Source organism: Amblyraja radiata, unplaced genomic scaffold (assembly GCF_010909765.2).
Source record: "Amblyraja radiata isolate CabotCenter1 unplaced genomic scaffold, sAmbRad1.1.pri scaffold_458_ctg1, whole genome shotgun sequence".
Lineage (NCBI taxonomy): Eukaryota > Metazoa > Chordata > Chondrichthyes > Rajiformes > Rajidae > Amblyraja > Amblyraja radiata.
The window spans coordinates 110,567-124,798 of record NW_022630551.1 but is presented as its reverse complement, the minus strand read 5'-3'; the positions used below and the strand labels follow the sequence as shown (position 1 = coordinate 124,798).

The window sequence follows — 14,232 nt, the reverse complement described above, 5'->3', positions numbered from 1 at the left end:
TTCCTTCTTAGACATGATGTCTTTCACTGTGGCGCGGCAGCAGAGTTGCTACATCATAGGTTCGATCCCGACCACGGGCGCTGTCTGTACGGAGTTTGCACCTTCTCCCCGTGACCTGCGTGGGTTTTCTCCGAGATCTTTGGTTTCCTCCCACACTCCAAAGACGTGCAGGTTTGTAGGTTAATTGGCTTGGTGTAAATGTGTAAATTGTCCCCCAGTGTGTGTAGTGTGTGTGTGTGGGGATGGGAGGGGATCTTATAGAAAATATGTAAACATTCTTAAAGGATTAGACAGGGTAGAAGCAGGAAAAATGTTTCCGATTTTTGGGGGAGTCCAGAACCAGGTGTCACACACAGTTAATTAAGGGGTCGGCCATTTAGGACTGAGATGAGGAAAAACATTTTCACCCAGAGAGTTGTGAATCTGTGGAATTCTCGGCCACAGAAGGCAGTGGAGGCCGATTCACTGGATGTTTTCAAGGGAGAGCTAGATTTAGCTCTTAGGGTTAATGGAATCAAGGGATATGGGGGAAAAAATCGGAACAGGTACTGATTGTGGATGATCAGCCGTGATCATATTGAATGGCAGTGCTGCCTCGAAGGGCCGAATGGCCTACTCCTGCACCTATTTTATTCCCCCTATGATTACAATCGAGCTATTTACCAGAACAAGGGGTCACAGTTTAAGGATAAGGGGAAAGTCTTTTAGGACCGAGATGAGAAAAACATTTTTCACACAGAGAGTGGTGAATCTGTGGAATTCTTTGCCACAGAAGGTAGTTGAGGCCACAGTTCATTGGCTATATTTAAGAGGGAGTTAGATGTGGCCCTTGTGGCTAAAGGGATCAGGGGGTATGGAGAGAAGGCAGGGATGGGATACTGAGTTGGATGATCAGACATGATCATATCGAATGGCGGTGCAGGCTCGAAGGGCCGAATGGCCTACTCCTGCACCTATTTTTTTCAATTATTACAATCGAGCCATGTACACTTTCTAGAGACGTTGACACAAGACAAGAGACCTGAGTTTTTGGGGCCAACTTTTATTAATGTGTCATCAAGGTTAAAAAATGCCTCGTAAATCTCATCTTGATGAAACCCAACCTGCGCTTCCTCTGAGATGATGTCCTCCTTTGAGACACAAGAGTCGTGGGCCCGGAAAGATTGGAGTGAGACACTCCCCAAGTTCAATGTTTGCGCCTGCGATGAATGTGCGGCGCGTGTCAGGGCGTGGGCTCTCTGATCTACTTCTGCGCCGGCATCAGGTCATCGATGCTCTTCCCCTTCTCCAACCTCTTCTCCATCTCCACCATCAGCTTCACGCCATCCACCACCATCTGCACCTGCTCCACCTCGGAGAAGCCCAGCCGGTCGGCGTTGGAGATGTCGTATACGCTGCCCACGGCTGCGGTGTCCACTCCACCTGCGGACAAAGAATGGACCGTTACGTTACTCCATCACTCCAGCCACCCAACGCCAGAGACACCCAGGCGTTACAGAGAGAACTGGAGATGGTGGTAAAATGGGAGGTGGACACAAAATGCTGGAGAAACTCAGCGGTGGAGGCAGCATCTCTGGAGAGAAGGAATGGGCGATGTCGCCCATTCCTTCCCTCCAGAGATACTGCCACAGATCTCCAATTCCTTCTCTCCAGAGATACGGCCACAGATCTCAAATTCCTTCCCTCCAGAGATTCCTTCTCTCCAGAGATGCTGCCACATATCTTCAATTCTTTCTCTCCAGAGATTCCTTCCCTCCAGAGATTCCTTCTCTCCAGAGATACGGCCACAGATCTCAAATTCCTTCTCTCCAGAGATTCCTTCTCTCCAGAGATGCTGCCTCATCCGCCGAGTTTCTCCAGCATTTTGTGTTTACCAGCCCATCTCGCAAACATCTCAGCTTCCTGCCACTCTCCTCCCACACCAGGAAGGTCCCAACCCAAAACGACACCCATATTTTTTTCTCTCCTCTCCTCCCCCCCCCCCCCCCCCCCACCCCCACCCCACCCCTCTAAGTTGCCCCAGCACCTTGAGTCTATCCTCAGAGTCTGAAGAAGGGTCTGGACTCAAAAAGCGCCCATTCCTTCTCTCCACAGATGCTGCCTGTCCCACTGAGTTACACTAGGGGGTGGGAGATTGCAACCTTCACCTGGTCCGCCCTGTTACGACGAATGCAATCAACCTGGCGTGCACAATCAAATAAGATCAAGTAGGACAAGTTGTCCAACAACTTTAGGCTGTGCACGCCATAGGCAAGAATCACTGGATGGATTTAAGAGAGAGTTAGATAGAGCTCTAGGGGCTAGTGGAATCAAGGGATATGGGGAGAAGGCAGGCACGGGTTATTGATTGGGGATGATCAGCCATGATCACAATGAATGGCGGAGCTGGCTCGAAGGGCCGAGCGGCCTCCTCCTGCACCTATTTTCTATGTTTCTATGTATTTTGTGTCTATCTACGATAGTATAGACCTGTTGGGCCGAATGGCCTAATTCTGCTGCTAGAACGTATGAACTGGGCTTGGACAGGAGGGCAGGGATGGGCCGAGTGGCCTGCTCTCACCCGGAAGTCCCTTACCTGTGCCACGCTTCTGCAGTCTGGTTCTCTTCAGCACCTCCTCGAATTTCTCGTGCTTGCTGAGGTGAGCGAGTTTGACGTGGACCCCGCCGCGCAGGCCGGTGCCCAGGTTAGATGGGCAGGTGAGCACGTATCCCAGGTGCTCGTTCCACATGAAGCCACGGCCGGCTTTCAGGAAGATATCCTCAATCTGGAGCGGGGGAGAGAGCGAGTCACATCTTAAACCCCTGTCCCACGGTACGAGTTCATTCCAAGAGCTCTCCCGAGTTTCCAACTCGGAGATTTACGGTAATGGCCACTCGTCGGTACTCGGGGCTCTCGTGGACATTTTTCATCATGTTGAAAAATCTTCACCAGCCTTCCCGTGCTTACCTGCCGTTAGCGAGTCTTCCCGAGTACCTGCCGTTAGCGCTAAGAGACGTCCCCGAGCTCCGACGTACCCGCTACGTTCATCTAACTCTCTCTCTTGAAAGCATCCAGAGAACCTGCCTCCACCGCCCTCTTGAGGCAGAGAATTCCACAGTCTCACCACTCTCTGTGAGAAAAAATGTTTCCTCATCTCCGTTTAGACATTTAGAACGGAGACGAGGAAAACACTTTTTCTCACAGAGAGTTGTGAGTCTGTGGAATTCTCTGCCGCAGAGGGCGGTGGAGGCAGGTTCTCTGGATGCTTTCAAGAGAGAGCTAGATAGGGCTCTTAAAGATAGCGGAGTCAGGGGATGTGGGGAGAAGGCAGGAACGGGGTACTGATTGGGGATGATCAGCCATGATCACATTGAATGGCGGCGCTGGCTGGAAGGGCCGAATGGCCTCTACTCCTGCACCTAATGTCTATTGTGTATCGGTGTGTAGGGTAGAACTAGTGGTTGCTGGTCGGCGTTGCATCTCCAAACTAAACTGTGCTCATTCCCAATATAATGCCGAGGAAAATCACTTGAGGATTCGGCATCACTGTTGTCTCATGGATTGGGAATGGACGGGATGTGGACATGGAACCTTGTGAAGTGTCGGAGAAGGTTGTTGGGACCAAAGGTCAACTCCACATGGGCAGCGGGTGCCGGTCAGTAAATGCCCACCTTCTTCAGACCAACACAGAAGCGTCTGAAGACCTCTTTCATATCGCCACCTTTCTGCATGGAGATGACGCGAAGATGGTCCTCCTCATTGACCCAGACCAAGAATGACTTGTCATCGTTGTGCCTGTTTAGAGATCGAGAGAGAGAGAGAGAGAGAAAGTGAAAAAACTATCATCAATGGTTCATAGAAACATAGAAACATAGACAATAGGTGCAGGAGTAGAGGCCATTCGGCCCTTCGAGCCTGCACCACCATTCAATATGATCATGGCTGATCATCCAACTCAGTATCCTGTACCTGCCTTCTCTCCATACCCCCTGATCCCTTTAGCCACAAGGGCCACATCTAACTCCCTCTTAAATATAGCCAATGAACTGTGGCCTCAACTACCTTGTGTGGCAGAGAATTCCACACATTCACCACACTCATAGAACCATTGTGAACGGGTGATCAATGGGCCAACACGGACTCAGAGGGGCCGAAGGGCCTGTTTCCACCCTGTGTCTCCAAACGAAACCAGAGAGGACTTGGTGAGTAATATGTGCAGGAAGGAACTGCAGATGCTGGTTTACACCGAAGACAGACACAGAATGCTGGAGTAACACAACGGGTCAGGCAGCATCTCTGGAGAGAAGGAATGGGTGACATTCTTCACTGAAGAGGGGTCTCGACCTGAAACGTCGCCCATTCCTTCTCTCCACAGTTGCTGCCTGTCCCGCTGAGTTACTCCAGCATTCTGTGTCTGCCCTGGTGAGTGATAGGTGGATACAGGTGAGTGGGTTTTGATCAGTAGATGGTTGGACAAATGCCAGGGACGATAAGACAGAAGGTGTGAGATCAGAGCAGGTTTACGGGAAGGCTAATCTGTTGGGCGGATGTGTAACCACTCTCGAGTCAGAGTTGAGTTAGAGATGAGACGGCCTGGCAAACTGAGCAAACGGAACTTAAACTAACACTAAAACCACAGAAGGCTGTGGAGGCCACGGCAATGGATATTTCTGAAGGCGAGAGATAGATAGATTCTTGATTTGGTGTCAGGGGTTACGGGGAGAAGGCAGGAGAATGGGGTTGAGAGGGAGAGATAGATCAGCCATGATTGAATGGTGGGGTAGACTTGATGGGCCGAATGGCATAAGGTTAGCACACAACAAAGATTTCCGCTGTACCTCAGCACACGTGACTCTAAACCCAACTACCACTCATTAACTTATGCATATGTTTACACGTTCTGCTGTGCTGCTGCAAGTTGCACGACACAACACCCCTGTCCCACTTGGCCGTCATTTGCGCGTCACGCAGACGGTGCGGGAGGATTTTGTACATCACAACCGCGCGTCATTGCCTATGTAATCACGCACCATGCGCCCATCACGTGCGTGTCACGTAAATGATGTCGCGTAAATTACACGCAAATGACGGCCAAGTGGGACAGGCCCTTAAGAATGTATTTGTTCTATCGGGGACACATGACAATAAGATTAAACCTTAAACTAAACTTAAATTTGAACTAAAAGTAAACTAGAATAGACAATAGACAATAGGCCATTCGGCCCTTCGAGCTAGCACCGCCATTCAATGTGATCATGGCTGATCATCCACAATCAGTACCCCGTTCCTGCCTTCTCCCCATATTTCCTGACTCCGCTATCTTTAAGAGCCCTATCTAGCTCTCTCTTGAAAGCATCCAGAGAACCTGCCTCCACCGCCCTCTGAGGCAGAGAATTCCACAGACTCACCACTCTCTGTGAGAAAAAGTGTTTCCTCGCCTCCGTTCCAAATGGCTTACTCCTTATTCATAAACTGTGTGGCCCCTGGTTCTGGACTCCCCCAACATCGGGAACATGTTCCCAATCAAGAATCCATCTATTTCTGCCTTAAAAAAAATAACTAAACTTAAGCCTGAACTGAAGGTGAACCAGACTAGCCTATTGGGCCGAGTGGCCGCTCACCAGATGCCTCTGCCGTCGGGCCAGTCGCGGGCCATGCCGGAGGCGAGGAGCAGGGGGGAGATGGGTTTGTCGAACAAGAAGTGATCGTCGATGAGTTGCTGTTGTTCGGCGTCGCTCATGGTGGACAGCGGATAGTACTTGCCCTTGAATTCACCGGTCAAGGTGGACAGACCTGCGTGGGAGAAGCCAACACCAACATCAGATGCGGGCCGAGTGGCCGGGGACAGAGTGCTGGAGGAACTCAGCAGGTGCTCCAGAATTCGCCGGCTGCCACAGACGGCGGTGGAGTTTGCACGATCTGCCCGTGACCGCGTGGGTTTCCTCCGGGTGCTCCGGTTTGCAGCACCACCCCAGGCTCCTTCAAGTCCCCACCCTCCCCACCCCCAAACCCTTCTCCCCCCCCCCCCCCCCCCCCCCGGCCTCCTGCAACCCTCCCCACAATGCTTCGTCCCCTCCCCCTCTCTCCCTCAAACTGCCCCTCACCCCCACTACTCCCCCCTCCTCCTCTTCCACCACAGCTCCCTCAAGAGTCTTCCCACCCCCCCCCCCCCGCTTCGTCCCCACTCCCCCAAACTCCCCCAACCCTCGCCAATGCGCCCCTCCCCACCACCCCTCTACCCCTCTACCCCAAACCCTCCCCCCTCTCTCTCCCCCACTCTCTCTCCCACTCCCCTCCCCCCCCCCCCCAAGCTACTGACCGTCCAGACACAATTTCTCGACCAAGCGCCGCTCCCCGCGGCTACAATGCGGCGGTAACGCGATGCCCTTGATGCTGCGGCCCGTGCGGACCCTGCTGCTCACCACGTAGTTGGGGTCCAGGTCATCGCCGCCCTGGGGGGAGAGGGGGAAGGGTTGTCATCCTCTATCAATAACCCGTGCCTGCCTTCTCCCCATATCCCCTTGACTCCACTAGCCCCTAGAGCTCTATCTAACTCTCTCTTAAATCCATCCAGTGACTTGGCCTCCACTGCCCTCTGTGGCAGGGAATTCCATAAATTCACAACTCTCTGGGTGAAAAAGTTATTTTCTCACCTCAGTCTTAAATGACCTCCCCTTTATTCTAAGACTGTGTGGCCCCTGGTTCTGGACTTGCCCAACAGTGGGAACATTTTTCCTGCATCTAGCTTGTCCAGTCCTTTTATGTGGCCCCTGGTTATGGACTCGCCCAACATTGGGAACATTTTTCCTGCATCTAGCTTGTCCAGTCCTTTTATGTGGCAAAGAGTTAAAGAAGGAACTGCAGATGCTGGAAGATCGAAGGTACACAAAAATGCTGGAGAAACTCAGCGGGTGCAGCAGCGACTATGGAGCGAAAGAAATAGGTGATGTTTCGGGCCGAAACCCTTCTTCAGACCCCTCTGTGGCAGGGAATTCCATAAATTCACAACTCTCTGGGTGAAAAAGTTTTTTCTCACCTCAGTCTTAAATTACCTCCCCTTTATTCTAAGACTGTGTGGCCCCTGGTTCTGGACTCTTGGTCTGAAGAAGGGTTTCGGCCCGAAACGTCACCTATTTCTTTCGCTCCATAGATGCTGCTGCACCCGCTGAGTTTCTCCAGCATTTTTGTCTACCTTTTATGTGGCCCCTGGTTCTGGACTCGCCCAACATTGGGAACATTTTTCCTGCATCTAGCTTGTCCAGTCCTTTTATGTGGCCCCTGGTTCTGGACTCGCCCAACATTGGGAACATTTTTCTTGCATCTATTGTATTGTATTGTATTCAAATTTATTGTCATTGTCTCAGTTAGAGACAACGAAATGAATTTCCCTTACAGGCAGTATCATAAAAATAAAAATAAAAATAAATAAATAATAATAAATAATAAAACATATTAAAAATAAAATAGAATTTTTTAAAAAAGCACAAACACTGAAAGTCCACATTTTTCCTGCATCTAGCTTGACCAGTCCTTTTATGTGGCCCCTGGTTCTGGACTCGCCCAACATTGGGAACATTTTTCCTGCATCTAGCTTGCCAAGTCATTTTATAATTTTATATGTTTCTATAAGATCCCCACCTCATCCTTCTAAACTCCAGTGAATGCAAGCCTAGTCTTTTCAATCTTTCCTCATATGACAGACAGTCCCGCCATCCCAGTGATCAATCTTTGGCCCACATCCCTCATGGTGACACACCTTCAGGTTCTCGTTGTTCATGTCGGTCTTATGTTTGTCTGTGGGTTTGTAGCCGCTGTGACGGTCCTCGATGATGGGGTCGAACAGAGCCTTGAAGACTTCGTAGGATTCCTCGTCCCCAGCGACGCATCCCACGGTCATGATGAAGGGGTGACCTAAACACAAGGCGGGCACAAGGTGGAGGAAGGAACTGCAGATCCTGGATTACACCGGAGTTTGACACAGAAAGCTGGAGTAACTCAGCGGGACAGGCAGCGTCTCTGGAGATAAGGAATGGGTGATGTTTCGGGTCTGAAGAAGGGTCTCGACCCATTCCTTCTCTCCAGAGATGCTGCCTGTCCCGCTGAGTTACTCCAGCATTTTGTGTCTATTATTCTCTATATCTGTATCTGTACACTGTGGACGGCTCGATTGTAATCATTTCTTGTTCCAGATGTTGGGGGAGTCCAGAACCAGGGGCCACACACAGTTTAAGAATAAGGAGTAAGCCATTTAGAACGGAGACGAGGAAACACTTTTTCTCACAGAGAGTTGTGAGTCTGTGGAATTCTCTGCCTCAGAGGGCGGTGGAGGCATGTTCTCTGGATGCTTTCAAGAGAGAGCTAGATAGGGCTCTTAAAGTTAGCGGAGTCAGGGGATATGGGGAGAAGGCAGGAACGGGGTACTGATTGGGGATGATCAGCCATGATCACAGTGAATGGCAGTGCTGGCTCGAAGGGCCGAATGGCCTACTCCTGTAACTATTGTCTATTGTCATCACAGCGCCTGAGGTCGGATTCGAACCCGGGTCCCTTCCGTAGTGAGTCAGCGGCTCTACCCGCTGCGACCCCCCCCGTCGCGCCCCGTCGCCCCCCCCGTCGCGCCCCGACGCGCCCTCACCTGGGTTGTCCACGCCGGTCTGGATGAGGTCGTCGAGGGTGAAGCCACTGGGAGTTTCCTTGTCCCTCAGCTGCTTGTAGATGTCCAAGGTCAGGGCCTTGGCCATATGGTTGTTGTGCTGGCTGAGGTCAGGAAATTCCGCCTCAGCCGAGTAGTTCATCTTCCATTTGTTGTGGGTGTTTCCGAAAGGCATGGTGGCAGGTTGGCGGACTTCTGAGGGAAAAGTGGACGCAAGGGTAATCAGACCAACACTGCAGAGCATTCGGGACCCATCCCCAGCCAATAGCTCATTGTCCAGAAGAAGGGGTCACAGTAGTTTAAGGATAAGAGGGAAGTCATTTAGGACCGAGATGAGAAAAACATTTTTCACACAGAGAGTGGTGAATCTGTGGAATTCTCTGCCACAGATGGTAGTTGAGGCCACAGTTCATTGGCTATATTTAAGAGGGAGTTAGATGTGGCCCTTGTGGCTAAAGGGATCAGGGAGTATGGAGAGAAGGCAGGTACAGGATACTGAGTTGGATGATCAGCCATGATCATATTGGTCGAAGGGCCGAATGGCCTACTCCTGCACCTATTTTCTATGTTTCTATGCCTGGATAGACACAGAGTGCTGGAGTAACCCAGCGGGTCAGGCAGCATCTGTGGAGAGAAGGAATGGGTAATATTTCAGGTCTCTAGGCATGTTTTTTATGTTTGGTTGGATCAGAGATTGTACATGGATAGGTGAGTTACTCCAGCATTTTGTGTCTATCATTGCACAGTACAACACAGGGACAGGCCCTTCGGCCCACCATATCTGCGCTGTCCAGTATGCCATCTAACTAATCCAATCTACCTTAGGGGTAGTGCAGTTTTGTTTAGAGATACAACATGGAAACAGGCCCTTCAGCCCACCGAGTCCTGGCCGACCAGCGACATCCCTTCATTCCCAGCCTATCTGAAAGTCTCTAAAAGAAATGCCACTATCATACCTGCCTCAACCATTAGGGATAACTTACCGAAGCCAATTAACCCACAAACCCGCGCGTCTTTAGGATGTGGGAGGAAACCGGAGCACCCGGCAAAAAAAAAACCCCATACCGTTCTAGGGAGAACGTGCGAACTCCATACAGACAGCACCCAAGGTCAGGATTGAACCCGGGTCCCTGGCGCCGAGAGGCAGCAGCTCTACCCGCTGCACCACCGGACAGCCCATGGCCTGTAGGTGGTCAGTATCTGTAGATTCCCAGCTGTTCGTGTGTCTGTCTAAATGCCTTAAACATTGAAATTGGATCTCATTCTAAACCCCACCCAACCCCCCCCCCCCCCCCCCCCCCCCCCCCCCCCCCCCCCAGACAAATCACACGAGGCATTGAGTTTCCAGTTATATAAGATTTCTCTCCCCTTTCACCTTCATCCTGTGCTCTCTAGTTTTAGAATACTCTGTTGAGGGGATAGGGGGTGGGGGTGGCATCTCATCTCAGGCAGCATCTCATTTTGTCCACAGATGCTGCCTGACCCGCTGAGTTACTCCAGCACTCTGTGAAACGTCACCTATCCATGTTCTCCACAGATGCTGCCTGACCCGCTGAGTTACTCCAGCACTCTGTGAAACGTCACCTATCCATGTTCTCCACAGATGCTGCCTGACCCGCTGAGTTATGGTGCAGCAGCATCTGTGGAGCTAAGGAAATAGGCAACGTTTCGGGCCGAAAAACTTCTGGAAATAAGCAACGTTTCAGGCCGAAACCCGGAAGGGTTTCGGCCCGAAACGTTGCCTATTTCCTTAGCTCCATAGATGCTGCTGCACCCGCTGAGTTACTCCAGCACTCTGTGAAACGTCACCTATCCATGTTCTCCACAGATGCTGCCTGACCCGCTGAGTTACTCCAGCACTCTGTGTCTATCTTCGGTTTCAATCAACATCCACAGTTCCTTGCTCAATGTTGGGGCGTCTATTCGCCCCTGACGCTGAATGTCACCTCTAGAGCCTCGCTGTGTAAGGAGATCTGCTGTTCGTCACTGAGAACCGCCAACTTGCATTCCCGCTATGTTCCATGGCTAAATGGAGTTGAAGGGTGGACAGGAATAGTCTCGGACCACAAGGTGCCTGCCTGGTCCAGCGAGGCTTTGGCCCCCCTCCAGCTGTGATTGCAGCCAGGCTATACACCAATTCCTAAAATGGCCAAAGGCAAACCGACCCCCCGGCACTTCAAAGTACCAACCTCGTAGTTTAGTTTAGAGATACAGCGCGGAAACAGGCCCTTCGGCCCACCGAGGCCGTGCCGGCCAGCGATCCCCGCACACTAACACCATCCTACACACAGTAGGGACGAATTTACACATACACCAAGCCAACTATCCCACAAACCTGTACGTCTTTGGAGTGTGGGAGGAAACCGGTGCACCCGGAGAAAACCCACGCGGGTCACGGGGAGAACGTGCAAACTCCGTACAGACAGCACCCGTCGTCAGGATCGAACCCGGGTCTCGGGCGCTGTGAGGCAGCAGCTCTACCCGCTGCACCACCGTGCCGCCCTCATTTAGAGGGATCTTGTCCTAACGCGGGCAGGTGGGACAGGGGGGGGGGGGGTGGGGTGGGGTGGGGGCATAATGGACAGGTGGGGCCAAAGGGCCTGTTTCCAATCTGAGTGACTCTATGACTGCTGGAGTAACTCAGCGGGTCAGGCAGCATCTGTGGAGAACATGGATAGGTGACGTTTCACAGAGTGCTGGAGTAACTCAGCGGGTCAGGCAGCATCTATGGAGCTAAGGAAATAGGCAACGTTTCGGGCCGAAACCCTTTCGGGTTTCAGCCCGAAACGTTGCCTATTTCCAGAAGGGTTTCGGCCCGAAACGTTGCCTATTTCCTTAGCTCCACAGATGCTGCTGCACCATGCTGGAGTAACTCAGCGGGTCAGGCAGCATATGTGGAGAACATGGGTAGGTGACGTTTCTGGTCGGGACCCTTCGCTTTTCAGCCGCACAGTTTTTGACAGCGGGAGATTTGTAACTGGGTCGCGGATTGAAACAGAGTCTGCAGTTGGTGCAGCTGCTGGAAGCGACACTTGCCGGCTCTCGCTGTCCGACCGGTTCCCGCGGCTCTGCGGAGGAATTCGCAGATTCTAGCTAAGCCTTTGACAATGTGGACCATTGTGGACTCGAGAGGAGCAGGGAGAGAGGGACAGGGAGAGAGACAGAGAGAGAGACAGGGAGAGACAGACGGGGAGACAAGGGGGGGGGGGGGGGGGGGGGGGGGGGGAGATGGGGGGGGGGGGTGGGGGGGAGAGAGAGAGAGAGCAGAGAGAGGGAGACGGGGAGAGAGACAGAGAGAGACAGAGACAGAGAGAGACAGAGAGAGACAGAGAGACAGAGGGAGAGAGACAAAGAGATAGACAGCTAATTAATTAAAACAAAATACTATTAGAGATTTTTCTTAGATAAAACCTGCCTATGAAATCTGCTTTAGATTCAACCCAAGGGGTTTACTGTAACAGGAAGAACTGCTTTTGCTGGTTTACTCCTCAGATAGACACAAAAAGCTGGAGTAACTCAGCGGGACAGGCAGCAGCATCTGTGGAGAGAAGGAATGGGTGATGTTTCGGGTCGAGACCCTTCTTCGGGGGACAGTCAGACTAGTCGGAGACATGGAGGTGGGGGGAGAGAGGATAAGTCTCTATTTATAACAGATGCGCGGGTTTCCAATCACCCTGGTTAAACTGATTCGTGCAAAGTTTTAAAATGTTGATTGCTGAGGAGATTGGGTGGGAGTTGCGGATTGCGGTTGCGGGCAGGTGGGCGGGTAGGTAGGTGGGTAGGTGGGTGGGCAGGTGGGCAGGTGAGTTGTCTGTGGCCCGAGTGAGTGACTTGTCCCCTCGCTTACCTGTCCCAACGTTCACAGGCTCTGTGTGTGATCGGCTTCGCTGTTGGGTGACCCAGGGACTTGAGCGCGGCGCCCGTGCCTTTTATACACCCCCACCCTCTCCCTCGCCCCCTTCCACCTCCTCCCCCCCACCCGGCCAGTCCACCCCAGCAGGGAATGCAGTGACGCCCCTTGATCAGGCCAACCCGAGCATTGGTTGTCTGAGCTGGGCTGTTCCAACCCCCCCCCCCCAACCCCCCCCCCCCCCCCCCCCCCCCCCCCCCATGTCTTTAGCCAGAAGGTTGTGAATCTGGGGAATTCATATATTCATAGATATTCTGTTGTGCAGATGCAAAATGCTGGAGTAACTCAGCGGGACAGGCAGCATCTTTGGAGAGAAGGAATGGGTGACGTTTTGGTTCGAGACCCTCCTTGGTGACATACGCTGAGAGAATGGAGCGGCTGGGCTTGTACACTCTGGAGTTTAGAAGGATGAGAGGGTATCTTATTGAAACATATAAGATTATTAAGGGTTCGGACACGCTAGAGGCAGGAAACATGTCCCCGATGTTGGGGGAGTCCAGAACCAGGGGCCACACACGCCGTTTAAGAATAAGGGGTAAGCCATTTAGAACGGAGACGTGGAGACACTTTTTATTTTTCTCACAGAGAGTGGCGAGTCTGTGGAATTCTCTGCCTGTTCTCTGGATGCTTTCAAGAGAGAGCTCGATAGGGCTCTTGAAAATAGTGGAGTCAGGGGGCTATGGGGAGAAGGCAGGAACGGGGTACTGATTGGGGATGATCAGCCATGATCGCATTGAATGGCGGTGCTGGCTCGAAGGGCCAAATGGCCTCTACTCCTGCACCTATTGTCTGTTGTCTATTGTCTAATCAGACTGACAGTCAGGGGAGAGGGAGGCACAGAGATAAGGAAGTGTAAGGTGTGAAAACGAGACATTAGCACGTCATGAGGTTGCAGCGAGAGGAGGACTCTCGTCGGAGAGAGGAGGAAAAATAGACAAACCTTGAGGAGTTTTCGCAGTGGAGCAGAGGCAATGTGTAGGAAGGAACTGCAGATGCTGGTTTAAACCGAAGATAGACACGAAGTGCTGGAGTAACTCAGCGGGACAGGCAGCATCTCTGGAGAGAAGGAATGGGTGACATTTCGGGTCGAGACCCTTCTTTAGACTTTAATTGTTCTGTCTGGCAATAAAACACTATTGATTCTTGAGTAAAATGGGATTTGTGTGGGATTGGTGTAAAATGAATGCACAGTGGGTTAGCCCGGACTCAACGGGCCGAAGGGCCTGGACCATGCTGCTGCTTGCTTCCACAACTCCAACACTGCAGCAGATTATGAGTCTCTGGTGTGGAATTGGAGTCCACCCATTTCAGACATCTGTGTTGTCCTCCGAGCCAAGGATCAGATTAGCATTTCAATTTGGGAATGTTAGATGTGTAGGAAGGAACTGCAGATGCTGGTTTAAACCGAAGATAGACACAAAATGCTCGCGTAACTCAGCGGGACAGGCAGCATCTCTAGAGAGAAGGAATCTCTGGAGAGAAGGAATCTCTGGAAAGAAGGAATTTGAGGTCTGAGGCAGCATCTCTGGAGAGAAGGAATGGGTGACATCTCAGGTCAAGACCCTTCTCTCCAGAGATGCTGCCTGTCCCGCTGAGTTACTCGAGCATTTTGTGTCTATCTTGAGAATGTTAAATGTTTGATCTATGTCAAGAATGAGTTATAGTCGCACAGCAGTGAAACAGGCCCTT

The 14,232-nt window shown here is 51.7% G+C and overlaps 1 protein-coding gene across 1 annotated transcript; it reads right to left on the bottom strand.

The window, feature by feature from the left end:
- Positions 1–1,026: 1,026 nt before the first annotated feature.
- On the bottom strand, positions 1,027–12,584 carry ckm (creatine kinase, M-type). Its single transcript, XM_033016728.1, has 8 exons — positions 12,481–12,584; positions 8,616–8,828; positions 7,737–7,891; positions 6,300–6,432; positions 5,602–5,773; positions 3,652–3,775; positions 2,576–2,765; positions 1,027–1,422 (listed from the first exon to the last, which is right to left on the bottom strand). The coding sequence occupies exons 2-8, from the start codon at positions 8,806–8,808 to the stop codon at positions 1,244–1,246; spliced, it is 1,146 nt and encodes a 381-aa protein (XP_032872619.1). The 5' UTR covers positions 8,809–8,828; positions 12,481–12,584; the 3' UTR covers positions 1,027–1,243.
- Positions 12,585–14,232: the final 1,648 nt, after the last annotated feature.